General features: G+C 42.7%; 1 protein-coding gene and 1 long non-coding RNA gene across 12 annotated transcripts in view; one reads left to right on the forward strand and one right to left on the reverse strand.

The window, feature by feature from the left end:
* Window positions 1-27,772, forward strand: part of GRK3 (G protein-coupled receptor kinase 3) — a 131,364-nt gene that overhangs the window by 81,041 nt on the left and 22,551 nt on the right. For all 9 annotated transcript variants that reach the window (XR_013366705.1, XR_013366704.1, XM_077876106.1 and 6 more), the window contains 7 exons: window positions 2,656-2,755; window positions 10,637-10,715; window positions 12,401-12,531; window positions 14,642-14,736; window positions 19,006-19,113; window positions 25,547-25,613; window positions 26,357-26,457. Coding sequence is in view for 7 of the 9 variants with exons in the window: in XM_077876106.1 (XP_077732232.1) it covers window positions 2,656-2,755; window positions 10,637-10,715; window positions 12,401-12,531; window positions 14,642-14,736; window positions 19,006-19,113; window positions 25,547-25,613; window positions 26,357-26,457 (681 nt within the window). In the remaining 2 variants the exon portion in view is untranslated. The remainder of the gene's footprint in view (window positions 1-2,655; window positions 2,756-10,636; window positions 10,716-12,400; window positions 12,532-14,641; window positions 14,737-19,005; window positions 19,114-25,546; window positions 25,614-26,356; window positions 26,458-27,772) is intronic.
* Window positions 20,464-26,880, reverse strand: LOC144300065 (uncharacterized). 3 transcript variants are annotated; one of them, XR_013366708.1, is made up of 3 exons: window positions 26,271-26,852; window positions 22,127-22,513; window positions 20,464-20,760 (listed from the first exon to the last, which is right to left on the reverse strand). It is a non-coding gene; the product is annotated as an uncharacterized LOC144300065 (long non-coding RNA). The 3 variants fall into 3 exon arrangements; XR_013366709.1 differs by having other exon boundaries at window positions 22,416-22,513; window positions 26,271-26,841; XR_013366707.1 differs by lacking the exon at window positions 20,464-20,760 and having other exon boundaries at window positions 22,222-22,513; window positions 26,271-26,880.

The raw sequence follows: 27,772 nt of genomic DNA on the forward strand, positions 1-27,772 counted from the left end.
GTGACCTGAGCCAAAGGCAGACGCTTAACCGACTGAGCCACCTAGGTGCCCCAAAAATTAAATATTTAACGAACATGCCACTTCACATGTTCTCAATATCCAGTCCCATAATTAGGCAAATTAATATCTCCATCAGTGGATTTGTTATAGAGAACTCTTGGAAGAGTAGATAAAATGAGCAACTTTGAGCATCCATCTCTGTTTTGTTATAAGTCATGACATTGTAAGTTATGATCAGTTAGAAACAAATGGATTTTCTGGGTCCTATCCCAGCCAGACAGTTGTCTGGGTCTTATAAAGTGGACCGTCAGTGGGGATTTATAGTCATGTACCAGATTTCTAAAGCCCTTGAAACCCTTGTAAAAATTTCCTTTCTGCTTTCTGTTGAAAAATCGTCCTGCTTTCTTCAACCTGTGGTAATAGAGCATGCCAAATAATATGTCTGTATTTTCTTAGTTGGAGCTTGTGCCAAGTTTTCAAAAAGCTTAAGTTGTCAGCTGTTTCTTCTCCACTAACTTTCATATAAAAATCTTATTGTTTTTTTTTATTATTTGAAATATTATAACTTAAATATCATGATTAAAAACAAATCAGGGGAGCCTGGCTGGCCCGGTTGGTAAAGCATATGACTCTTGATCTCTGGGTCTTGAGTTCGAGCCTCATGTTGGGTGTGGAAATTACTTAAAAAAAAAATAAAAACCAAATCTATTGGGGCACCTCGGTGGCTCAGTGGTTGAGTGTCTGCCTTTGGCTCAGGTTGTCCTGTGGTCCTGGGATCGAGTCCTGCATCGGGCTCCCCACAGGGAGCCTGCTTCTCCCTCTGCCTGTGTCTCTGCCTCTCCCTCTGTACCTCTCATGAATAAATCTTTAAAAACAACAACAGGGGATCCCTGGGTGGCGCAGCGGTTTAGCGCCTGCCTTTGGCCCAGGGCACGATCCTGGAGACCCGGGATCGAATCCCACGTCGGGCTCCCGGTGCATGGAGCCTGCTTCTCCCTCTGCCTGTGTCTCTGCCTCTCTCTCTCTCTCTCTCTCTGTGACTATCATAAATAAATTTAAAATAAATAAATAAATAAATAAATAAAAACAACAACAAACACCCCCCCCCCCCAAATCCATAAGGTAGCATTTTAGGATGTGCCTTTTTGAGTATGTACCTTCCCTTTTCATTTTGTTGCTTGTCAGTGTTTTAGAGTCTTACACTGTGCACTCTTATAAAATCTTGACCAGAACTGCTGGGACACCTGGGTGGCTTACTCAGTGGTTGAGCGTCTGCCTTTGGCTCAGGTCGTGATCCCAGGGTCCTGGGATCAAGTTCCATATCAGACTCCCCACGGGTAGCCTGCTTTTCCCTCTGCCTGTGTCTCTGCCTCTATCTCTGTGTGTCTCATGGGTAACTAGATTAAAAAAAAAATCTCAACCACTGCTAAAATCACAGTTCCTAAATGCTAAATATTATACACATATCCCTTCGCCCCTGCAATATACACATAGTGGCCCTGGGCAGCAATGCTACACACAAAATTTATTTCACCGAATTTATTTATATCCCTCTACTTTATGCTCTTACTGGACTGGAACTTCTATTAATGTAATGATAGAAATATCTTAATTATTGCTGGATTTTTTTAAAAAAGAACCTTTTTTTTATTTTAGAATAGTTTTAGGCTTAGAAAAGAGCTAAAAGATAGCATAGGGAGTTCCCATGACCTACACCCAGTATCCCTATCTTCCATTGGTCACAACAAGTGAACTAATACCAGTATGTTATCATTTTTTTTATATATATATTTTTTTAATTTTTTAATTTATTTATGATAGTCACACAGAGAAAGAGAGGCAGAGACATAGGCAGAGGGAGAAGCAGGCTCCATGCACCGGGAGCCCGACGTGGGATTCGATCCCGGGTCTCCAGGATCGCGCCCTGGGCCAAAGGCAGGCGCCAAACCGCTGCGCCACCCAGGGATCCCCCAGTATGTTATCATTAACTGAAATCTCCACTTTATTCAGATTTCCTTCGTTTTTACCCAGTGGCTTTTTCTTTTCCTGGATCTCATGTTACATTTAAGTCATCACATCTCCTGGGGCTCCTTTAGGCTGTGACAGTTGCGCAGACTTCCTTGTTTTTGATGGCCTGGACAGATTGGAGGAGTACTGGTCAGGGATTCTGTAGAATGTCTTCCAATTTAGGCATGTTTTTGTCATGGTTACACTGGAGCTGTGGGCTTTTGGAAGCAGGACCCCAGAGGAAAACACCATTGTCATCACATCAAATCGGGGTGCCCATCCTGTCATTAACATGACTCATCATTGTTGATGCGGACTTTGACCGCTTGCTTGAGGTCGTATTTGTCAGGCTCCTCCGCTGTAATGTCCTGGTCCCTCTCCTCCATAGGGTTCTCTTAGAAAGAAACTTTTACTCTGTGCAGCCCTTATGTACTAATGGGAAGATATGCTCTACCTCCTGGAGGGGGCATTTAATTTTTTTCTTAATACATACATACAAATTTTTTTTTCCATGACACTCAGGTACCATTTTGCTTCTCTTAGACACTTCCCAAATCTTTAGAAACCTTCCCCCGTATGATGTGTACCATTTAAAGCAGCAAAGATATATTTTCAGTATACTTTTTTCAGTAACATTTATGTTTCCAGGTATGCAATGAAATGCTTGGATAAGAAGAGGATCAAGATGAAACAAGGAGAAACATTAGCCTTAAATGAGAGGATTATGTTATCTCTTGTGAGTACAGGGGTAAGTATTCCTTTTCGAGTGCTGCTTGTTTTTGTATTCATTGGTTGGTTGGTTTTAGGTATCAGGACAATTTATTTAAAATACAGGCATTCTTTTCCAGCAAATTATGCAGCTAGCCAATTCTTGGGTGCATTAGAATTTATAGCAGGGAAGAGCAGCACTAAGTTAATATAAATAGTGTGTAATTCTCATATTATCTCTGTTTAATTTGGGAGTTAGAGAAGTGTTAGCGACCATCATCATGCACACCCACAGCTTCTCCCTTTAGTGGCTGTTTATGGCTTCCTTCTTTGCGGAATATGGTTCCAGGGAGGGCAGGAAGTAATCATGGCATCAACAATGAAATCACTTGAGTCTAGTTAAGAACTGAGTGCGTGATGGAGGACCAGCCCAGAGAAGGAGGAGTACAAGGAGGAAAGCAGCTCTCATCCTCTGTAAACAAATAGAGAAACATCTCAGCTTACTCAAACCTGATTTGCATTTGAATCTGTCCCCAGTCACTAAAGTTATCTGTCTGGCTGCTTTTTACCTGTTGTGGACTTTGCTCATTTCCATTTCCAAGAGGATGTTTCCACCTGTTGGACATTGTGTTTGTCTGTCAAGCTAGGATTTTTAGCTTAGCATGTGCCAAAAACTTTTTTTTTTTTTTTTGCCAAAAACTTTTACCCAGTGTCTTTTTGTGAAACAGTGTCCCGTTTCTGGCTTCTTTTGCAGTGAATGGTATGACCCACAAGCAAAGCCTTCTTTTATTTATTTGAGCAGATGTGTATAAAGACACCCAGAAAAACTCAGTGTCCAACCTGGGCATGCCCACGTGCACCAGTGGGCCTGTCATCCAGCATCCAGAGGAGCTCAGGGATTCAGGGTCTCATTCAGGAAATGACGATGGAGTGGCCAAACTCATGCTGAATACCTCATATGGGAATTTAAGGTTAAATACTGAGCCAAAAGGGTTTATGTGCAGTGAGATATACAGGGGAGGGCATGACCTCCAAATATCCTAGCTGGGTTCTAAATAGGGTCATCCCTACCCAGAGGATTAAGGAATCAGATTTTAATGGTGAATCAAAGGATCCCTTTCAACTAGTAAGCAAGGAACCTGAGACCCAGAGAGATTTCTTTGCCCAGAGTCTGTGGACTCCCTGGCTAGTGTTCATTTTTTTTCTTTCTTTTTTTTTTTTTTTTAAGATTTCAATTTATTTATTAAAGAGAGTTACATACGTGCAAGTGAGCACAGGGTTGGGTGGGGGAGGGGGCAGAGGAAGAAAGAATCTCAAGCGACTTCCTGCTGAGCTTGGAACCCACACAGGGCTTGATCCCAGGTCCCTGAGATCACAAGCCCAACCAACTGAGCCACCGAGGCATCCCCTATTGTTCCTTTCCTATTGTCACCTGTTTGGCCCCATGTTTTTTGTTTATACCTACATTTATCATATTGCAGTTTATATTATTCTAGCATCAGTTTTAAGCAGTTTTGGAAAGGTTATTTGCTACTGAAGTATAGGATTATCATAATTTAGCTCAACCGTAAAATAAGTGAAAATGCCATAGCTATAAATAATTTCTAACTATGTGCCTCTGTCTCCCAACATATGGATATTAAGCATTTGAAATAAGAGTTTATCCTGTGTGCATGACCACATTTTCAACTAATTGGAATGGAGACTAAGCAGCTTGCACACTATATTGAAATCAGTATGAATGGCATCGGTTTCTAGTTTCTATCAGAAATGTCATTGTCTTATATTTCAAACATGGATGTATACTTACTCCAGATTTTAAGTGGTAATTAAAATATTAATCTTTAATGAGTTATCTCCAACACCTTGGGTATTTTTTCTCAAGAAAGCTTATGGAAAAAGAAATCTTTGGTGTTGGAAAATTATGTATGCAATGATCATGTAGCATTTTTATATTTATTTTTTTCAGATGAAGGAGAATAGAGGTAAGCAATAGCAGTATGTATGGTTCCTCACCAGTCTTACCCTCTAAAGGAATAAATAAAAAACCAGTCTACTATTTTGAGCTAACTTTAAAGAATTGCTTATATTTTTTTATTCAAGTATCAAACTTGGCTTTTTTGTTTTTGGGGAATTTGGGGGGCCTTTTTTGTTTTGTTTCGTGTTTACTTACCAATATATAATTTAACCAGGGGGCAGCTGGCTGGCTCAGCCAGAGAGCATGCAACTCTTGATCTCCTGTTTTAAGTTCGAGCCCCATGTTGGGTGTAGAGATTACTTAAAAATAAAGGCTTTAAAAAAATGATACATAATTTAGCCAAAAGACTTGTAATAAAGCTATTTGGACTGATTGACTTCCTTCCTTACTTTCTTCCTTACCTCCTTCTTTCCTTTTTGCTAACCAAAGGCTACTTTTTATGAATTTTTTTAATGAACTTTTGTTTTAAATGGCCTCAGTAGGTTAAACTTCAGATCAGCCTGTATCAGCGTGGTTTCCCAGGTGCTGGCAGGAAACTGAACTGAAGTCACTCATTACAGTTTTCTTTTTACTGGAAGTTTTTTTTGTTTTTCCTTCCAATCTCAAATTGAGTGTTCCTTCCCCTGATCTTTCAAAGAGACAGTGGGAAGTACTGTTACTGGTATGCTTCTCTAATTCTAGAATAGTAAAAAGGGAAATCTTCAGGTTTAAGCACCATGATAAGTATGTGCCTAGCTGGGAAAAAGCAATTAGCACCTTCATTAAACAGTCTTGTCATGTCCTCGAAAGTGTTACTCCTTCATTCCTTGAACCATAGTGGAGTGCCTAGATTGTGCCAGGCATTTTGCTGCAGGGTGGGGCTCCCAAAACTTGACTGTGGTCTTTGCTCTGCATGGAATGAGAGAAGGTAATCTTGTTCTTCTGATCTCAGGAATGTATAGATAATGAGGGCGTGCGGCAGGAGCCATGGGACAGGTACCCAGTGCTCAGGAGGCACTTAACAGAGTGGAAGTGACAGTGGATGATCCTCGGAAGTCACAGGAGGTGTCAGCACATGTCTGGGTCCTGAGCACTTTGGGAGGGTTTGAGGGCTACAGGGAAGGTTCAACAGAGCTGGAGTCTGATGTGGTATGTGACTAGCACAAGATGAAGCTGGAGAGGGATAAAGACCAGGAGAGCCTGGACTAGAATGTAAAGAACTTTCTAGGCCAGTCCTAGGGATTTTTTAAAAATCTCACAGCAGTTGGAGACATAGTGTTTGAGGCAGGAAAATAACATAAGCCTTCCTCTGAATGCAGGGTGGAGAATTTTCTTAAATACTCTATGGTGTATTTTATCACAGTTTCACAGAGTTGCTACAGAACATGGGCTACCTTGCTCACTACCTGTAGGAAATCCTCACTGAGGGTCTTACCTCCAAAAGATCCACTAGTTCTTATTGATCTTAATTTGTTCTTTTTTTTTCCTAAGATTTTATCTTTAAAAAAAGAGAAAGAACAAGAAAAAGAACAAAGAAAAAGAGAGAAAGAACAAGCAGGGGGCAGGAGCAGAGGGAGCAGCAGACTCCCCACTGAGCAGGGAGCCTGAGGTGGGGCTTGGCCCCAGGACTCCCAGGATAATGACCTGAGCAGAAGGTGGATGCTTAACCGACTGAGCCACCGGGACACCCCAATTACCTTTAATTTGTAATCAAGACAAAACATCTTAACCATGGTTATGTTTGGAACTCTAATCTGCACCATCATTAATTGCTGCCTGTTTTGTCGTATTGGCCCGTATTTGGTTCTTTGTATCTTGAGCTTCATGGGAGCCCTGATGTGGTATCTGCCCAGTATCTGAGAGGTGAGAGACTGCAGTCAACATGGAGATAACTGAGTCATACCCCTTTAGCTGAACTTTCCCTTTACATTGCTATAGAAACCTTGCCTTTGTAAGCAGCATACAGTAGAACCCTGGACAAGGTCAGGAGACTTGGGGTTGAGATCTTGCCTGGCTACCACATGTCTTTGTGACCTCAGGCAAGTCATTTTCCCTTTTTAGGGCTTTAGTTTCCTTGTCTTAAAAATAAACAGGTTGGATCAGGTGATTTTTTTTTTTTTTTTCTTAAAGGGCCCTTCTATTCAGCCTGTGAGTCTAAATTGACAATTCCTTAATTGAACCTTTTTCACCTTTTGCTACTTCCTCAGGGCTACTATTGGAAGGATCATATCCCATCATGTTCAGAAATACCCCTTGGCAGAGTCCACTGTCTCCTTGGTTCAGAAATACCCCTTGGCAGAGTCCACTTGTCTCCTTGTCTCCTTGAGTGCAGTGGCCATCTCAAGCTGGGAAAGATTCTGGCCTTACTAAGGTCTGGTTCCATCAGCCTCTCTGTGCTGCAGCCCAGTTGCTCTTCAAATCAGGAACCAGAGTGTGTGTGGGGACCTGCATTAAGAAAGGAGCAGAGGATCCCCGGGTGGCTCAGTGATTTAGCGCCTGCCTTTGGCCCAGGGCGTGATCCTGGAGACCCAGGATCTAGTCCCACATCTGGCTCCCTGCATGGAGTCGGCTTCTCCCTCTGCCTGTGTCCCTGCCTCTCTCTCTCTGTATCTGTGTCTCTCATGAATAAATAAGTAAAATCTTAAAAAAAAAAAAAAAAAAAAAACCAGAATGAGCCATCTTCAGCAGGCTATTAGAAAGGTGGTTCACTAAGTGGTTCCAAGAGGGACTGTACCCCTCCCCCCACACCACCCTCTAGGAAGGCCACATGGTGTTTAACAGAAAATGGAAAGCACTTTTATCTTGCCTATTTAAAGCAAAATCAGGCTTGAGATCAGTAATCACTAACACCATCTCAACAGTGTTTTAAGGCAAAATGTGTAATCACAAAATGAAATCTGTAATTGATTCTGGAATACTTTCCTCTGGAAGATATATGGGAATTGAATTCAAGTTCTTGAATCTCTGTTATAGAAAGTGGTTAACTAAGATTTATCAGTCTGCCCTTAAAATAGTGGTTTGGACAATGCAAATTCAGTGTAAGGTTATTCTGTTGAAACTTGAATATTTTCTGTGAAATTTAATATTTTTTTTCTTTCTGTGGATATAGATTTTTTTTGCCAATTTTTATTTGAATCCTTTGAATGGCGAGTATACACTGTATATAGAGTCTGAACAGACCTAGTCATAGATGCGGCTTAGCACTCAGTTCAAGGGATGGAAGGTTACCCGTATTCTAGAAGTCTTGTGCCTCTTCTGGTCACCTATCCCTCGCCCAAGCTAACCACTGCCCAGATTTCTAACACCATAATTTAGCTTTGCCTATGTTTAGACTTTGTCTAAATGTACTCTTTTGCGTCTGGCCTCTGTCGCTCAGTGTTGCATGTGAGATCCACCTGTGTCTTTGCACACAGCAGCAGTACCTTCTGCAGCTACATAGCAGAGGTCAGAAAGCTATGTGTGGCCCACGGACCAGATCTGCTTTGTAGCCTTTATTTCTGCACATCCCATGGGTTAGGAATGATTTACATTCTTAAGGGATTGTATAAAAAATGGGGCAGAGACTGTATAGAGTCTGTAAAACTAGCAACAGTTACTGACTAGCCCCTTGGAAAAAAACTTGCTGACTCTGGCTGTCTAGTATTCCACTGCACAAATATACGACAATTAACATATCTATTCAGACATTTATTTGCGTTCTTTCCCAGTTCAGACTATCTTGAATAGTGCTGTGAGGAACATTCTCATGCAGTTCTCTTTGGTGCACAGAAGTCTAGGTTGCTGTGAGGTGTATACTGGGAAGTGCAAATGCTAGCTCATAGGGTTTGCAGATGGTGCTCAGCTTTGGCAGATAGCACTAGTACCATTTTATGCTCCCAGGAGCCATATATGGGATTTCCATTTCCACCCTATCTTTCCAACCACTTGGTATTGTCAGTCTTTTTAATTTTAGCCATTCTCATGGGTTTTAGTGATAACACATTTCCTTGGGGACCAGTGTAGGCCAGCATCTGAATTCCTCCTAGGCTTGTGAGCTGTTTGATAGTCTCTTATGTGAAGTGCCCATCTTTTAAATTAATTAATTATTATTACTACTACTACCATTTTTTTGCTATTGTTCTATTGGATTATTTGTCTTTTTCTTTATTGATTTATTAGAGTTCTTTATATATTCTAAATATGAGTCCTTTATGTGTTTACAGATTACAAGTATCTTCTGTGAATTGCCTTTTTACTCTCTTAATGGTATCTTCTGAAGAACTGAAGTTCTTAACTTTATTTTAGTCCAGTTTAGCAATATTTTTACTGTTAGTGCTTTTTTGTGGCCTAAGAAATCTTTACTTACCCTAATGTCATGAAGATATTCTCCTTGTTTCCCTCTAGAAGCTTTATTGTTTTCTCTCTAGACCTTTCTCTACCTGGAGTTGACTTTCATGTATGGTATGAGGTAGGGGTTGAAGTTTACATACTCTTGTACAAATATCCAGTTGCTCCAATGCCGTTGATTGAAAAGGCCATCCTTTCCCCCCACCCTGTTGTGTCAATTTATCATAAATCAGTTGACCATTTATGCTTGAGTCTGTTTCAGGATCCTCAGGTTTGTTCTCTTGGTCAGTTTTTCTGTCCTTGGGCTTCTACCACACTGTCTGATTTACTGTTGCTTCATAATAAGTCTTTTATATATATAATAAGTCTTAATATCTGGTGATGTGACTTTTCCAGCTTTGTTTTCCTTCTAGAATGTCTCTACTTTTCTTAGTTATGTACATTTTCATAAAATACAATCAGCTCATCGTTGGAAGCTCATCGTTGGAATTAGCTCATCCATTTCCATTTTATTTTATTTTATTTTATTTTATTTTTTTAAAGAGATCTTATTTATTTATTCATGATAGACATAGAGAGAGACAGAGAGAGAGAGAAAGAGAGAGAGGCAAAGACAGAGACATAGGCAGAGGGAGAAGCAGGCTCCGTACCGGGATCCCCCATTTCCATTTTAATTGCATGAAATCTCTAGATTACTTTGGGGAAAACTGTCATCTTTACAGTTGAATTATTCAATCCCTGACCCTGGTTTATTTTTTCACTTTGAGCTATTTGAGGGACCCCTGGGTGGCTCAGCGGTTTAGCACCTGCTTTCAGCCCAGGGCATGATCCTGGAGTCCTGGGATCGAGTCCCACGTTGGGCTCCCTGCATGGAGCCTCTCCCTCTGCCAATGTCTCTGCCTCTCTCTCTCTCTCTCTCTGTGTCTCTCATGAATAAATAAATTAAATCTTAAAAAAGAAAAAAGAAAAAAGCTAGTTGAATTCCCTTTCTATGCTCATATTTCAAGACAATAATATAGATATTTCCTCCCATTGTGATATGGTGCTTCCCATGTCTGAATCGGAGATTGAAATGGATATTTGACTAGCCAGAATGATAGTGTAGACCAACACAAAGACTAGCAAGGCAGCAATATTTTTCTGTAGAAACTGGGTCTTTTGAAGAAGATGCAGATAAAAGGGTCATGAATGAATCTGAGAGAGAAGAGACCTTCGAATTAATCTGTTCCACTTAGGCTTTTTTTTTTAAAGATTTTATTTATTTATTTGAGGTGAGGGGACAGAGATAGTGACAGAGATAGTAAGAGAGAGCACCAGGGGGGAGGAGAGAGAGAAGCAGGTTCCCTGCTGAGCAGGAAGCCTGACATGGGGCTTGAACCCAGGACCCTGGGCAGGCGCTTAACTGACTGAGCCACCCAGGCACCCCTCACCTGCTCCACTTAGCAATGCTCTGTCTCTATGCATTTTGTCAAGTTATCATATATGTTTTGCTGGGACCATTAAGGTTACCATGGAGATGTTGGTGCTTAACACACAGGGCAGAAGTCTGGATGAGAAAATCTATGGATGGTATATAGTAGCAGATAGCACGCACTTCCTAGGACAGCTTTTTTCTTACAAACTTGTTTTTCTCTCTAGGACTGTCCTTTCATTGTCTGTATGACCTATGCCTTCCATACTCCAGATAAACTCTGCTTCATCTTGGATCTGATGAACGGTGAGTGACATGCAGAAAGCCCAGATGCAGGGAAAGACATGGCTGGGACATGACACCTCAGTGCATACTGTTCTAGGCACCCTGGCGGTTCAAGTTTTTCAGATAATTAATTGGGTTCCCTCTGAAGTTTAAGGAAACCTTCTTACTCTTCAAGTTTCCCTTAGAATTCATTTTAAAATGTTGACCACCGTTCCTGTCTAGCCCTCCTAGTCTCTCCCCAGGAAGTTGCATTTTTTGGAAAAGATTTTCATAAAATAGGCAGAGTGAAACTTCATTTTCTGGAATGTAGCTGGCCTAGATCTTTAATTAGCGTGTTTCTTGACCCTCAACTTTTAGGAATGAAATGGCTTCTTAAGAACGTACACCAAAGATAAAAGTGTATTAAGAAACCAACTTTGAAGGATTGGCTGTGGCCAGCACAGCTTCTAGCCCAGTGTTCTGTACCCTTAGCCCAGACCAACCATCCACTGATCTTTTAAGCTATGAATAATCACCCGGCAAATGTTGAGAAGGTCCTAGGTAGAAAAATAGTTTTCTAATACTAGAGAGTGACACCATAGTCAAATGTTTTTAGTAACAAGAGCTTGAAATGAAATGCACACAGTACAGCAAATGAACTAACCTCTTTTGAAAGTTCATTTGAAGTTCTGTTATGTTATGAGGGTTTAGTTTAAAATCAGATCTATTTAACAACATGGAGGAATTTTCCAGACGTAATAATGGTCAGAGAAGCCAGACACCACAGCATGTCTCCTGTGTGATTGCATGAACAGGCAAAGCTAATGTCTGGTGAGAGGTCAGAATGGAGTCCCCTTGGTCTGATGAGGGACAAGAGCTGAGGCATTGCCAGGAAAGGGCGCGGGGCAGCCTCTGGGATGCTGGGTATCTTTTACATCTTGATCTGCTAGTGGTTGTACAGAAATATGTGTGTGAGAGGGAAGATAGGTAAGCAAAAGCAGGGGCCATAACGTTGGCCACACATTAACTTCTGCAGACCAGTAGAGGCTATTCCTTTACAGTAAGAATATTCCCTTAAAAAAGAAAAAAAGAAAAAAAAAAAAAAGAAAATTCCCTTACCCTGTTGGTCTCGGTCTCTGTAACTTGAGCCCATATGATGATTGACTTTTTCCAACATATTATGAATTGTTTGCATCTTAGTATGCAAACATAAGGCAAAATGGAAAGAATTTTAAGGGGAATACCCAAATACCCACCTCCCTGGATTTCGCCAGTTAAAATTTTACTGTATCTGTTTTACCAAATATCTTTCAATATGATCGTTTTGTTTGTGTGCTTATTTCTTTATTGTCCATGGAGCCAGTTTCTAGAGCCATCTGCTAGATCATTACATACTTGGTCCAGTTTGTTAGACAGGACGTAAGTACTCAGAGCAGATAAGCTAGCCACCCCCCGCCCCCAGAGGTGCATCTGGAAGCTGGACTGCCAATCTGAGAGTGATGGTTGTGTTATATATTGTCCTGGCCATCCCTGAATGAAAGTCTTGTAATGTTTGAGTTCCCTCTATCCTTCTTAAAGTGTTTTGTCAAACTACAGAAGTCAGAGACAGATACACAGAAGCAGTTTGCCCTTTTTTCGACTATGTCTTAACTATTTAAGATGGCAATGATTTTCATTTCCTATGAATTGAAAGGCTTTAATATTAACCTCTACATCTCTCGTTCCAGGGGGCGATTTGCACTATCACCTTTCACAGCATGGGGTGTTTTCAGAGAAGGAGATGCGGTTTTATGCCACTGAAATCATCCTGGGGCTGGAACACATGCACAATCGGTTTGTTGTTTACAGAGATCTGAAGGTAAGGCACTCTGCTTCCAGGACCTGCACAATAGGTATTGAGGTCCTGGCTCTCCGGATGGTTCCTTCTTGCCATTCCCCACACCTCAGCTCCTGTGAAGGCCCATCTCTCCAGACTCTAAACTTTGATTCAGGCCCTCCTTTCCTTCTTCCTTGTCACTATCAGCTCAGCATGGGCTCCTCGGCCTAGTGCAGCATACACACTAACTCAAAAATTTTAATTAATTAATGAAAAGCAAGGTAGGAGTCTCTTGGCTGTTGCTGATTTTACAGTTAATTATAATGCACTTAATGTTCACTAGGCAACTGGTTTAGCCATGGCTCTGTGTTAGAACCGGTGATGTACAAAGAGAAGAAGCAAAGAACATGTGTTTTCCGGGATAGAATGGCTGAGTCGCTCATCAGAGACAGGGTCGATCAGCCTGCAGAACTTCCCCTAAAGGCCACTCTGAGAGTTTCATGTTGTTTTAGGACTGTCTTCAAAATCACTAACAGATTTTTAGATCCCTGAAGAGCAGAGCCTCCTACTGCTGTGTCTGGACTTCTTCATTCTTGTTCTCTCTCTCTGGACTTGAAAAAAATGCATTGAGTCTATTCCAAGTTTCCCCCATTCCAGGCCATGATGCTCAGTCTTGGGTTCTACATTCATAACGGAGCTAGGAGTTGGCTCAGCACCTCTGTGGTGACACTCACCACCAGAAGACAGGGAGAGAGATAAAAGGGACCTTGACAAATTATAGAAATGATCATGCAAATACATAAATGTGTTACAGATAGTAATAAGGAGAAAAATGATCAGAGAGAGAGTTTCCCAGCAGGGTAAAAACACTCTGGGAGGATGTGTTTGCCTTCTTTTTCAGATTCCTTCTTGAATGAATCCAGTGTAACTACTGAAATGCACAGATTATGCTCCTTTTTCTCAGGAGCTGCTGCTATGTTTTGATTAGCTGTCTTAGCTTTTTAAGGTTACCTTCCAAGAATCTAAAATATTATATTTTATTTTTGAGACTCTTACTTTGTCACAAAACACTTTGTAAAATTTAAAGCTTTCTGCAAGGTTACAGAATTATCTCCGTAGTTTTCATCCGAGCATGAAGAAGGAAAAAAAATGTATTTTCATTGAATTAGAATTAATTAGACACTGGTTGGCACATGATATTTTGTTTCCTCCTGTGAGTTTTGCAGAAGAATAAAATACATGCTGAAGGCCCATGAAGCGCTATTGTAATACATTTTAATTTAGATTTATAACCGGTCTCTAATTATCTTTATGCTGTATTTTTTTTTGTTTTCTAAGCTATTTAGTAGGCAGTGGTATTATTTAATTTCTATTCAAACTGAATTCTAGTCACTCATGATTATTCATGCTTCAGTTTTATAATAGCATGCCATTTATTTTTATTTCAAGCAAAACAATTGTTGATTTCTAGCAGAAAAATATTAAGATGACTGTAATTCGATGTATATTAGGGAGAGGAGCTTCGTTTCCCTGATTATACCGACTAAATCTAATCTCAATAGATACATTTTAGTCAGAGTCATACTGGGTCATTTGGTCAGGTCCTGTGTACTGACTGATGTTCGGAAGCAGAGATGCTGTTCATTGGGATTGGTGCCCCACTGTGGAATGTTCTGATTTCTTTTTTTGTTGTTGTTCTGATTTCTTAGGTCTGTGTTGGTACCTTCTTGTGACTACTTTCTGCCATGTGCCTCATGGGCTCATTCCCTGAGGCCTTTGTGGTTCACAGAAGCCATGTGGACTCACTCCCTTTGTGGAGAGGCGCCCTGCTCTGGCTGGGCCTCAGTTCTCCGCAGGGTTAGGAGGGGGCGGGGAGGAAATATTTTTTAACTGATGAACTTTGGTCGTCCCCCTGCAAGCTCTCTCCCTGTGTCTCATTATCTCATGAGTAGACTCCTTTGTGTATGCATTGCCATTTTTCTGTGGGATTTAAACATGAAATGTGTTCCTGTCAGTATCATACTTGGATGTGACAGTGTGGAATTAGTGTTTGGATAAAATGATAAGATAGCACGTGCCTATAGTTGTAGAAATTCCCAAAGCCCTGTAACAATTTTGGGACTCCCGAAGATCATCTTGTCTTTCTCCTCAGCCTGCAAATATCCTCTTGGATGAACATGGACACGTCAGGATATCCGATCTCGGTCTGGCCTGTGACTTTTCCAAAAAGAAGCCACATGCAAGCGTGTGAGTAGCACAGCAGCTCTGTTCACTGTTCCCTGTTGTTTCTCTACCATGATGCGTTGACTGGCGTAGACCCCAATCTGGTCACTTGTTCGCCCAGCTTTTTCTTGCCAAAGGTGATTATCAATATCAACCAGGCCCCATATCCCTGGTTTTGGGAGAGAAGATAAGCAGGATGTGCCTCCTTTGTCTTCAGGGAGCATGGATGGATGGACCCACAGCGTGACCACGGGGGCGGAGTGTCTGTGGTGGAGAGAGGGACCCCAGACCCAAGACCATGCCACCTGTGTGACCCTAGTCAGTCATTTTATCTGCTTGGCCCTCAGTCTTCTCCACTAGAAAGTAGAAGCAATAATAAATCCCTGCAAGGTGTCCTGAGGATAAAGGGAAGCCCATGTGCCCGGGAAGGTGCAGAGGCATCTGCATGTGACTCTTCTGGGAGGCCCAGAGGTCAGGCTTCCCTCTCTCTCTCTCTCTCCCCATCTGCTTTCTCCTTCATTTTCAGAATGGTTTTTTTTTCTCCCTGAAGGAAAATTAGGAACCTTTTTTTTTTTAATTAAAAACACAAATCATCTGTTTGCAGGCCACGTTAGACTTGAGCATTAATTACATCAGTCCTCCGACAGACCATATGGAGGGAGCCCCCCGGCCCCACAGCCCCCAGCCAGCACCTGACCCCTCTGCACGCTCCCCTCTAGGGATGGACACTGCCATCCCAGGCCTCTGCAGAAGCAGAAGGGAATGCACACCGGTTTTCGTTTATGATCCTTAGGCATCAGTTTATCTGGGTGGAAAACATGGACGTGTATGCAGTTCGTAGAAAAGCAGATGAGTGTTGCTTTATTCCTTTTCTTTGTAAATGTATCATTCTCAGCACAGAAGTCCTTTAAAATTACATTTTATTGTCCATATTGAGCTAGCTTTCATCACTGTATAGAATGGGCTTGAAGAAACTCCCAAGGGTCTCACTTTACGCATCCATGCAGAAAATAAACCCTAGACCCTTCTTTCTGGTTGATGAAATAAGGTGGTTCTGCATTACAATACCTGATGAGGGGCTACATTAAATCAGAGTTGCCTTTTAAAGCCTCAATCAAATGTGAATGGTGAATAGCACTGAGTCTGTAAACAAGTTTCTCTCTTCCTGCAGAATCTGGGGTCCAGCGATAATAGCATTAGCATTTTGCCAGCACTTTACAATTATTAGGCCAGAACCTGTGGTTGCATAAGCTTCTCTCAGTAAGTTCATCAGGCAGTTTTAAGAGGGTTGTTTGAATTTTTAATGCAGTAGCTATTTGGTATGCTAATTTCTTCAGTTTAGTGTAGCCACAACTGAAGGGGAATCCAAGAGCCTCAGAAGAGTTAGTCTTGCAAAGGAATTAACTTTCAGTGTTGAGGTTATTTATTTCCTTACAGAGCTGCACCCACTTCTTACTGTAATTCACCTGTCAGCTCTGAGAGGCAGGCTGGGCTGTTCTCAGGATTCAAACAGTAGCTGTAGAAAGGGGTAGGATTGAGAAGGTTGGTTTCTATGTTTACGTGATGATAGTGAGGCCACTATTCTAACAGTGCATCTCCTGGCCCAAGAACAGAGGCTTTCGAGTCAGCACATCTGGGTTTGAATCCTCCTCCAAGCTCTATGCCTCCTTTCTTCCCTCTCTCTAAAGAGGAGATGACAGTGGCATTTATTTTATCCAACTGTTGGGAGGGTCAAGTCCACTGATGAATGCAACAAGCTTCTATGTAACATTGGCTGGGTGCCAAGTGCAGGCAGTACTGCGGGGACCCCCTAGGACTGGCCATGTAGGGAGTGACTGGTGTGTGGGTGGCAGTGGTGCCAGCAGCCACCGCGCTCACTGTGTCACCAGCTGAACATCCACCATCCCAGGCATGCAGGGCCAGCTGCTTTGAATATGCTCTCATCTTTACAGAAACACCAAGCATTGCAGGTAGAATAATCTACTTTATGGCATGGACACTGAAGGCCAGAGAAATCAAGTAACTTGAACAGGGTGACAGACCTGGCCCGTTATAGGACTAGAATTAAACTCCACCTCTGACTCCAGAGCTTGGGCTCCTTACACCTACATGGGTGAACTGCCTGACACTATGAAATGGTCCACTTCATACCCATTGAAGATGTTTGGCCAGGGATCCCTGGGTGGCGCAGTGGTTTGGCGGCTGCCTTTGGCTCAGGGCGCGATCCTGGGGACCCGGGATCGAATCCCACGTCGGGCTCCCGGTGCATGGAGCCTGCTTCTCCCTCTGCCTGTGTCTCTGCCTCTCTCTCTTTCTCTCTGTATGACTATCATAAATAAATAAAAAATTTAAAAAAAAGAACATTTTAAAAAAATAAAAAAAGAAGATGTTTGGCCAGAATTTCACCCTGGACTTGGTTTCTGAAGTCTTCTCAAAGCTACAGATGTGATCTATGGACTTCATTTAGCCAGTCCATCTACAAGTAGTGCTGTGGTTGGGGTTCCCAGTTTGGGCTCCCACTTCATCCCTCTAGTGAGTCCATTTAGTGCCTCATGAATTACCATAAACTAGAAGTTAACTGTGCGGTAGCCCAGAGAAAGCAAAGAAAGACTTGGAGGATTGAACAGTTTACACAGTGCCTGATTAGAGTTTCAGCTTAATTTTATCTAAGAACACAAAGCTATGTCTCATGTCACAGTGCCTCAAAACCTCCCAAGTGTTATTTCAGGATTCAGAGTAGTTCAGATGGTCAGTGAGAAATGTCAGGGAGCACCAATAGCTGCCATGCAGTCAGAATCAGAAAGCCACATGGTATGTGGTACGGTATTTGGCTCTGATTGTGTCCCATGTCAGCTTAGAGAGCTGGCCTGCATTAGCCTCCTGTGTTTATCCTTGCAGTACTTTCCATTCCAGAATTGGGTTTTGATTCTGAGAATCATAGGGTTTAAGGTCACCACAAAGGTCTTTCTGGGCAACACAGAAATTAACCCTTCGTAGAGACTGATTCAGATGCCCCTCATAGAAATCTCCAGTGCCCTCACAGCATGGCTGGATGGCCTTACGCTGTCAGACTTAGGATTCCAGACAGTGGACCTTATCCAGGTTGCTGGACCTTCCTTGATGGGGCAGCACCCATTTTCACTGCTTCAGAGCAGTTTTCCAAAGTTAGGACTCTTTAAACAGCACTGGGCCCAATGCTGAGCCTGGATCAGGAAAGATTAATGAGTGATCCAGAATCACTTTTCTGAACAGATTCTCAGTGCGCATAACCTAAGTGTGATTGTAATAAAATAAGACTAGAGACATAGATTTCTTCTGTGCCAGCACCATTCTAAATCCATTACAAATGTGTAATCCACATGGCAACCCTGCATGATACAGGTGTCCTCTTATCACCCACCTCGTCAAGGAAGATCAGTGAGGGTGGACACTTTGGCGAGTATAGCCTTTGTAGGAACTTTTTCGGGCTGTGTTTTTGAAAGCCCCCTATGAGCTGCCTCTCGCTCTTTACGTGAAATGGTGCACGCTCAGACCCTTAAGGAAGAGTGGGGAATGGAACAATGGGAGGGGGTTCAGAGATACAGAGTAGTGCAAATCAAGATCAAATGGTTGTCCTTCCAAATCTTGTTCTCAACTTCCTGAAAACCGTCCTCATGTTTGCTTAGCAGTTATTTGACCTGTCGGCAGCCCTCAAAATTTGACATAGAATTTCTCAATCTTTTGTACCTATTGGCTTGCACCCTCATGTCTTACCCACTCCTTTGGGGTCTGTCTCTGCCATGCAGACTGTGTGAGTAGCCCCTACCCTTAGCATGTACCAGCTCAGGTCCTAGCACGGAGGGTGGTGCCACACAGGAGGGGTGTCCCCATCCCTTCAGGTCCATGGCACCACCTGTAGGTGCCTGCTTACCTTCCCCTCCCCAACCCCACCCTACCGCAACCCTTGCTAAGTCCTCATTAGCTCTGGAACAGGCAGGAGACCTCTTCATTAGCTGTCGTGCAAAAAGACTAACATGGTTCAGATTTCCCTTCTGAGACTGGAGCCTGAATTTTTTCATATTTATCTTGTACTATAATTTGTTTCTACTCATTCCTATACTAATTAAGACAGAAAAGGTTGTCTTCTCATTGGGTGTTCCATGAATCATGTTGTGTGGAATCCCCATTGTGCCCTCCCCCTTGTTTATAGTGGCTGCAATTCAACAAATGATGTCTGGACCTCTGGGCTGAGCTGTTAATGTGTTATACAGTGGGCATGCTCTGATAACCGCATGTACACTTTCTTCTCTCTAGTGGCACCCATGGGTACATGGCTCCCGAGGTGCTGCAGAAGGGGGCAGCGTATGACAGCAGTGCCGACTGGTTCTCCCTGGGTTGCATGCTTTTCAAGCTTCTGCGAGGGTGAGTGAAATGCATCCTTCCCGTACTGTCGCCACAGCATGTCCTCTGATCAGAGTCCAGGCTAGTTAGACGTTGTTAAGCCTTACCACCATGCTAATCTAGACAATGACCAGAGTTCTTTCCGCCCTATCAAAGCGAGTGCTTCACTCCCATGAATGGTTAGGCAAAAGGTTTGTTCCATACCTTATAGGAATGTCAACACATTTAAATCTAAAATAACACTGCTTTGAAGTCCCATTGATAAGCCTTTTTTGGAGGCATAAGTGTTATTTTAAAATGTGCATAATTGAAGAAGGTAGGATGATTTTTTGTTGTTGTTGTTAGGAGTCATTTACTCATGATTGTCTCACCAACATTCAGTGTTTTGAGGGTGACAAGAAAGGCCCAAGACCCGAAATGAACTGATTATAAAAGTGTGCAGGTATGCGGGAGCATGCCAAAGCTAATTTGCTTTCTGTAAAACACAAAATGAAACTGGGTATAATTTTGTGTTTTTAATTAATTGGTGTTAGTTCTCAACTACTAGAAATGGAGAAGTAGAGCAGAAGGGTTAGGGAAGGCACTGTCAAAAATAATGTCCTCATATTGAGCACAACGATTATGTTAAATACTTCCATTAATTTTTAGAAATTTTCAGCCAACCAGAATGGAAATCTGAAGTTTCAATAAATGTTTTTGGTCATTTTCATCCACAAAGATACAAAAAGTACTTTATTTTAAAATTTCCTGGTCAAGACTCTCCCTCTCATATTTCTGCTGTGAACACAGGTCTGGTCATTTGCTAAGCTTTTCACGTTTCCACTGGGAAGCCTCGTTGAGCACTGCCACATCTTCTTACCATAATTAGTACATTCGGCAAAGGGGCTGGATTACTTGTTTCGCCCCAAATTAGGTTCCCAGCACCCTTGATGCATCCCCAGGACCCTGATAATCTAGTTGTTCTCTGTTCACTGTTTTCACTTGGGAACCAAAATCATGTTACTGCCCCCAGAGTCAGGTCCTGTTGGTCCTTAATTGAATTACTCTATTTGTGGAGCCTGGATGGCCCTAATCCACATCATCAGACTTGCTGACCTAATTAGAGAGTTTTGCAAGACAGGCCAGAGAAAACCACTTCCCACATGAGACGTCCTTCCACCTGGTGGAGTCTCTGTATGTGTGGTGAATGCACGGAAGTAGACCCCGGGCGATGGGGGTGGAGGTACTGATTCCATACTCCCGGGATTTTGAGACCATAAAATTCCACGCAACAGCAAAACTGTTGAATACATCAAGTCAGGATTGAAAAATCAATAGTAAAATGTCACAGGGAAACTTGCAAAGCCATGTATTTAGGGCTTGATTCATGTCTTTTCTTTGTTTGATACTAGTCTGTTTATAATAATGTCCACACATAGAAACTGGGGATGATCTGGCCTGACATTGTTTTTAAAAGATCTGAATATTTATGAACAATATGCCAGCAGTGTGATTTGCGGCTATTAAAGTAAATCCCGTTATATCTGGCCACATGTCCGATTCGGAGTACTGAATTGGGAGGTATTTATTCTTCATGAGGTCCTTGATGGAGCTCAGTGGAAGCACTGTGTTCACTGCAGCTCCTGTCAAGAAGAGTCTTGGCCACAGGAAGACATCCAGAGGGTGTTCCTGAGGGTGGGATGAATGGGATGAGAGGAAAATGGTGAAAGATCTAGAAACCATGGCTGATATGGAAAGGTTGGAAGAGCTGGGTACAAGGATTAGGGGAGTCCTAACTATTGGCTTCTGGCTGGCTGAGGATCCATCTTCATGAAGGGGTCCTGTTCATGCTGGAGTGCTTTCAAGAGCAGGCATTTTAAGGAGGGGAAAGATTTCAGTTTGACACAAGAATTTAAAGGAATGTTGTGCCTCACAGGTAGCGAGGTCCCTGTCACTGTCTGGGGACCACCTTTTGAGCCTGGCGTGCAAAGAATCCTTCTGCTGTGTAAGAGATGGGACTAAATGGATCTTCCCCATTAAGATTTATGGTCTTATGCCATTCTCTGCGTCGCTTGTTCAGAAGCCATTCACAGGAGAGGAGAGGGTACTAAAACCAGAAGGCAAAGAGACGGTTGTTTGACTTAAATGGTTTAGAGGAAACTTGATTGAGCACCTGCAATATGTAGGAGACTATGCTTCATGCTCTGGGGAGAGAGAGGGGGTGGGGTGGGAGGAAGGTAGGATGCCACATCCCATCTTTAAGGAGCTTGCAGGAGAGTAGAGATGTCCACACATATGGGCAAGGCAGGCTGCAGTGTCCCCGGGTTAGGGGGTGGGGGGTACACAAAAGGGCCCCAGGGCTAAGCTGGGAGAGCAGGGCTGATTCCATATGGGATGCTCTGTGAAGGGGGCCTGGAAGGGGCTGGCAATTCCAAGACTCTGGAGCAAAGTGAACATGTTTTCTATAGGGAGCAGACAACATGGGGTGGCTTGCCTTTCCCCAGTGGTGACATGGGTGGGTCAGGTCACTGTTTGTCAAGAGGGGTGGGCATGCTGAGGGGAGAATATTGAGGAGACTGGGTCAAGATGGGAGAGCCTAGAACGCCATATGGTAGAGTGGGGGCTTTTACGCCAGGGCCCGTGGGCCTGGGACCTGAATGGAGGCAGGAGGCACAATGGTGTTGCTACGCTGATCGGTGGGAGTGGCAGTTGCTGTTTTTTCTGATGGGTGCTTGGATATGGAAGCTAGGAAGCTAAGGGGTGCTGCTTGGTAATGCCTGGAAACATTTTCGGTTGTCACAACTTTGGGAAGGGCTACTTCTGACGTCTGGTGGGTGAAGGTGAGGGATGCTGCTAAACATCTTATGATGCATAGGACGGGCCCTATGCCCCAACAAAGCATTGCCTTGCCCAAAAGGTCAACAGTGCCGAGGATGACAAAGTCTGCTCTCGAGCACGTCTCTTCCTTCCTTCCCACAGTGGTGCAGTGAGGCTGAACAGGTGGTCACCAACAGATTTTTTTTGCTTCTCCTTTCTATAGTCATTTGCTTCTTACATGGACCAGCAGTGCCTCTGCTGAAATGCTTGTCTGCACCCCTCACTTTGCCTTGACACCCTAGAAGAACACCACAGAGGCACAAGGAAAAGGAATCTGGATGTGAGCAAGCTGTTCAGGCTTGAGATCATGTTCTGCATCCCTGGATTCACAGGGATGGGACAGGGTATTGAAGAAGTGTCCATGTTGCAAATGTATGGGATTGCTGCCATGATCCTCAATCTAGATTTCAGATGTCTGATAAGGAAAATAATTGATGTGACAGTAGCTTTGATCCTAAACTTGTCACCTCTGATGGTCTGTCCCTGAAGGTGTCAGATGGAGGGAGAGAGCCTGGGTGGTGATCCGGGAACAGCTTAGCTCTGCCCGAGGTTACCAAGTTTATTCCTGTGGGGAGAGAAAAAAGGGAATGTTTATAAATATTTTGGCAGTTACTGGCTTGAGTTCAACTCGTATTTGATGTAACATGTCATCTTTTTGGTGTTCTAAAATTAAATGTTGATGTAAGAGCTTTGAATCACCCTTACTTACAAATGTATTGCTTTTGAACTCACTGTGTGTGTGCGTGTGTGTGTTTTCCCATCATTTCTCCCATCTTGAATGCTTTGCCAACTTGCTTGGAGGGAATTTGCGGTGCTCCCACTCGGTCTGTAACTCGAAAGCCACATCTGACCATGGCACATGTGAGTTCTCTTCCCGTGGCGGGGCTAGGCGATGCAGCCAGAGTGGTGCATGCGTTGTGGGGAGAAGTGGGCCCGCCCTGCAAGCTGTTGGCAGGCCTGAAACTGGCTCCTATTTAAAGTGGCTGCATCAGGGAGCAGCTGCAGCCACACAGGATCTGCGAGCACCACGTGCCTCCCTCCAAGCAGAGATTATTACTATCGTAGGGTCTCTTTAACATTTGCCAAAATAGAAACAGAATCTTTGGTTTGGTTCACAAAGAATAATCAAGACTACATTGGAAACAGATGTGCATCAAGATTTCAAACTTGAAAGAGCAAACTTTCTCAGCGCCATGGCCCGGAGCTGCATCGCTGAAAAGCATTTCCGACTGTTTTCCTATTGAGTCGGATGTGGAATAGCCGTGTTTGTAAAGCGGGCTGGGTAGTGACAGGGTTCATGTGCTGGAAATGTTTTTGGCACCACCGACTTAACTCCACTCCCCCTTGCAAGCCTCCCTCTGGTCTCATGAAAGACTTTTTAAATTTAGCACAGAGCATTTCTGTCAGAACACAGCAGTCCTTCTCTGCAAGGGTCAGGGCACAGTGCTTTCCTTCCGGTGGCAGGCCCAGGCCAATACTCGGGGGGTCGAGAGCAGGACTGGGGTCCCCAGTACTGCCCACAGGAGTCAAACCAGCAGGATTTGCCCCTCTGCGAGGACATCTGCTCACAATCCCTTTTTATGCGTTCAGGACCTTGTGTGGGGTGGAGACAGCCGTGTCTGGAAGAGACTACAGTTTTAATAAGATTTAATAAGCTAATATTCTTTTGCTCTTCCACCATGAACATGTCAATATCTCTGTGTCTTTCACACAAGAGGAGGATACAAGTGATGGTTTTTTAAATGATTATATCTTATAAATAACAGCATACCATTTGTTGTTATACCCGATTTGCTTTTTAAATGCAGTAATTTTACATATTTCTTTTTAGAAACAAGTAGGGGAAACATTTCCAGTCAAAATCTAGCTTAAAGATTAGTGCATGTTTGCTTGGCACTCATTCACCTTGTTTTAGATTTTATTTTTCAAAGTATTGCTTCCAAGAGATGGAAATTACTCTATTTCATTGCATGGTAAGAAGGAAAATAAAGCATTAGAGTGCCCTCTCTTGTACAAAATGAACATTAAAATATTTAAGAGAATAAAGGCTCTGAAATGTAATAATCCCTTCTAAGAGATGATTCAGTGCATTACTTCACTAATTTGGTGAAGTAATGGTCAGACTGGTAGCAGTTATGTAGTGCAAGGATGAGCTCTTTTTTCTAAATCACATCAGTACTCCAACTCATTTTATAGAGTAACTTTCAGATATTTTACAGAGTATCTTGCCTCTGATGATGTTATGTACGCCTCAGAAATAAATCTGTAAGATTCATAATTTTGTAAGCATGTCATGCTTTAAGAAAACTCAATCATATATATGTATATATAGATACACATATATATAGTTCTCCCTTCTTTAATTTTCAAGTAAAAAAGTAAGACCAGGAGTTCATAATTTACATGTTTACTAGTCTCTTTTGAGAAGATCTCCTTTAAAAGCCAGTTTCTCCAGGGTTTTAATAGCAGGATAAAGAGCAAGGATAGTTTGTTTTTCAGTTTGTCAAGCAGACATTCATTTTGTAAAGTCAAGATTCATCTTTCTTAATTTCGTCAATGATTGCTGGACCAGATACTCCTGTATATTGCCATATCGTGACTGCTTCTAGCATACGCGTTGTCTGTTGGTTACCTTTGCTATTTCTGTGAAGTGCGTGGCCTTATGCCCATCAACAGATGAAGAAATGAAGACTAACCATTTCCGTGACTGGCCCGCAGCCAGTAAACACCCCCGTCAAAACCTCAAACTTAAGTCTGCTGACTTCTGAATTTGGGGCTCTCCATAAGTAAAACACAAGGCAGCTCTCAGGGGCAGCCTGGGTGGCTCAGCGGTTTAGCGCCACCTTCAGCCCAGGGCGCGATCCTGAAGACCCGGGATCAAGTCCCATGTCGGGCTTCCTGCATGGAGCCTGCTTCTACCTCTGCCTGTGTGTGTGTGTGTGTGTGTGTGTGTGTGTCTGTCTCTCTATCTCTCATAAACAAATAAATAAAATCTTAGAAAAAAAAAAAAAGACAGCTCTCAGAACTGTGGAGGGCCTCAGGGGCACAGGGTTCGTTTGTATCTGTTATCATTAAGGGAAGGTACTGCATCGTTACTGGTTTCCAGTGGGGGAGGCCTGTTCATCTTGGTTGTGTTTTGGTTGGACTGTGGTTCTTTGGGTTATTTGAGGGACTAATACTATTTTTCTTAAAATAAAATAAAATTGTGTGAAATTTTTTATCTCAAAACACTAAAAGTGACAAAAAGTTATATAACCGACCTTCATTTTCATGACTACCGGTCAGCTGCTTATTTTCTTTTTAAGGATATTTTAAAATATCAGTGGGAATATATTTGCTGAAGCATATTTTAGTACCATGATTTCATTGATGTGAGGATCAGACAGTTCAAGCGAGCACAAGCCCCCATCCCCCCTTCAGACCCTAATGTACCCCAAGACCAGTTTTTCTCTGGAAATGGTGAATGGGTATGGTTTATATATTTCTGTGGTTTTGGATGAACAGTGACAGAATCCAGGATGCTACCCAGACATGAGTCAGGGACGTGCACTAAGTGAACTGATACCACATTGTCATAGCATATTGTTCATTTCCATAGGCACAGCCCTTTCAGACAACACAAAACCAAAGACAAGCATGAGATAGACCGAATGACCCTCACCGTGGTAAGGAGATTAAAAACTCTGTTGTTTTTTTTCAAGATTTTATTTTCTTTTATTTTTTTAGTAATCTCTACCCACAATGTGGAACTTGAACCCATAACCCTAAAATCTAGAGTCACCTGCTCCACCGATTTAGCCAGCTAGGCTTCCTCTTAAAATCTCTATCCTTATTTGTATCTTAATTTTCATGTCTCATTCCATCACAACTGGTGTAAAAATTTGCTTTCTTAAAACAAATGAGTGGAGATACAGTTCCTAAAATTCCTAACTGGAAAACTTAGTGAAAATAGATGCTGAGGCAGAAATTAAGGTTTGCCACCTGTCAGTAAGATAAAGATCCAGAAAATCAAAAACCAAAATAAGGAGATCAAAGAAAAGAAAAAATTGCGGAGGCACAGAAGAACAGGGAGCCCTGTTTCTCCTGACCTGGTCCCAGCCTGTTGATTGACATTGAAAATGACTAGTAATCTGCGGCACCTGGCTGGCTCAGTTAGTGGAGCGTCCAACTCTTGATCTCAGGGTCATGAGTTCAAGCCCCACGTTGGGCATAGCCATTACTTAAAAGAAAAAAAGAAAGTGACTAGTACAGTTTCATATTTCCTTAGAGTGAATATTAATTCATGTTGAATCTGCAGTTTTTAATTTTAACACTGTCCTTACCTAAGAGATGGCCTTTAGATCTGCTTGGGCGTCAGGGCCCTCTCTCCAGGAGTGCATCTTTGAAATCATGTTCTTTTCTCCCCCAGAATGTGGAACTCCCAGAGGCCTTCTCCCCGGAACTGCGGTCCCTCCTAGAAGGCCTGCTCCAGAGAGACGCCAGCAAGCGACTCGGCTGCCATGGGGGCGGGTAGGCTGTTTTAGCTCTTGAGTCTTGTCACCCGGAACACATAACCGTTTCAGTACATCACAGATCATTCCTAGCCCCTGAAAATCTCCCATTTTGATCTGATGGGGGGAAAAAGTTAATGGAAAATATGTATGCTGTCCTTTGTGTTTCATAATTAAGACATTGAAGGAGTCGCTAACTTTTTAACTTTAATAATCAATCATGTTGATGGTGGAAATGAATCCTGATATTTCTCAGTTCTTTTGGGGAAGTTTTACTAATTATGCTTGTAGTTATGGCAGTTCAATATCCTGATCATGGGTCTTACATGTTTTCTCTCATGCATAACCAGCCAGCTGCTGTTTTACACATGCTTTCTAGCTGCTAGAATGCCTTCCTGTGGTCCTCAAACTTGACTGATATTTTGGCTGGATATAGAATTCTAAATCGATAATGATTCTCCCCCAGAACTTTGAAGATACTGCTTTATTGTATGTAATAAAGTTGGTCATGGAGCTGAGTTATCACTCCTTCTGTCAGGCACTGGCAGTTCCTTGTACTGCGGAGGTTCATTTTCTTCAGCTTGGGGAATACTTTTTTTTTTTATTTATTTGACATCCCCTCTCCTCTATTTCCTTGGTTAGCTCGTAGAACTCTTTTTAGGTGCCTGTAGGGATTTCTAGAATGGTCGTCAATGTGTCTCTCCTCATGTATTCTCTGTATCTTCACTTTGATTCTGTTCTACATTCTGTTGGCTAAAGTCTCTAATCCCTCCAATTGCTTTTTAAAATCTTTAGCAGGCTTAATTTTTCCAAAATAGAACCTTTCAGAGGTTCCCCTCACTCCATTAGAATAAACACCTAGCTGCAGGCGTTTTGGAATTGGATTTGGAGGAAGAAAGTATGGTGTTTGTGTGTGCATGCGCGTGTGTATACATCCGTGTGTGTGTGAAGGGTTCCACATACAGAGTTCAGCCTGTCCTCAGCCTGTGGCTCCCCCACCCCCTATCCCACCCCCTCTGACCCCGGGCAATAGCTCTGCCACTTCCTGCCCTCGGTCACTGCTCCTGTATCCACATGCCTCCTGCATCCTGCCTGCTGATGGCTCCCCATCCCTCTTTGTGATGCATTTATGTCTCTGTTCCTCTTCCATCATTTTAGTGGTTGTTGGAAAGGAATAAATGCAAAACACAAGGGGACACCCTTTGACTTGAATTCATTCATTCATTCAGTAAACACTTACTGAGCACCCTCTGAGTGCCAGCCACCATCCTAAGTGCTGGGGCTGAGGCAGTCCACAAGGTAGCCACAGCCCTGCCTTCTTGGAGCTTGTTATG

The sequence above is a fragment of the Canis aureus genome, chromosome 27 (assembly GCF_053574225.1).
Source record: "Canis aureus isolate CA01 chromosome 27, VMU_Caureus_v.1.0, whole genome shotgun sequence".
NCBI classification, from domain to species: Eukaryota; Metazoa; Chordata; class Mammalia; order Carnivora; family Canidae; genus Canis; species Canis aureus.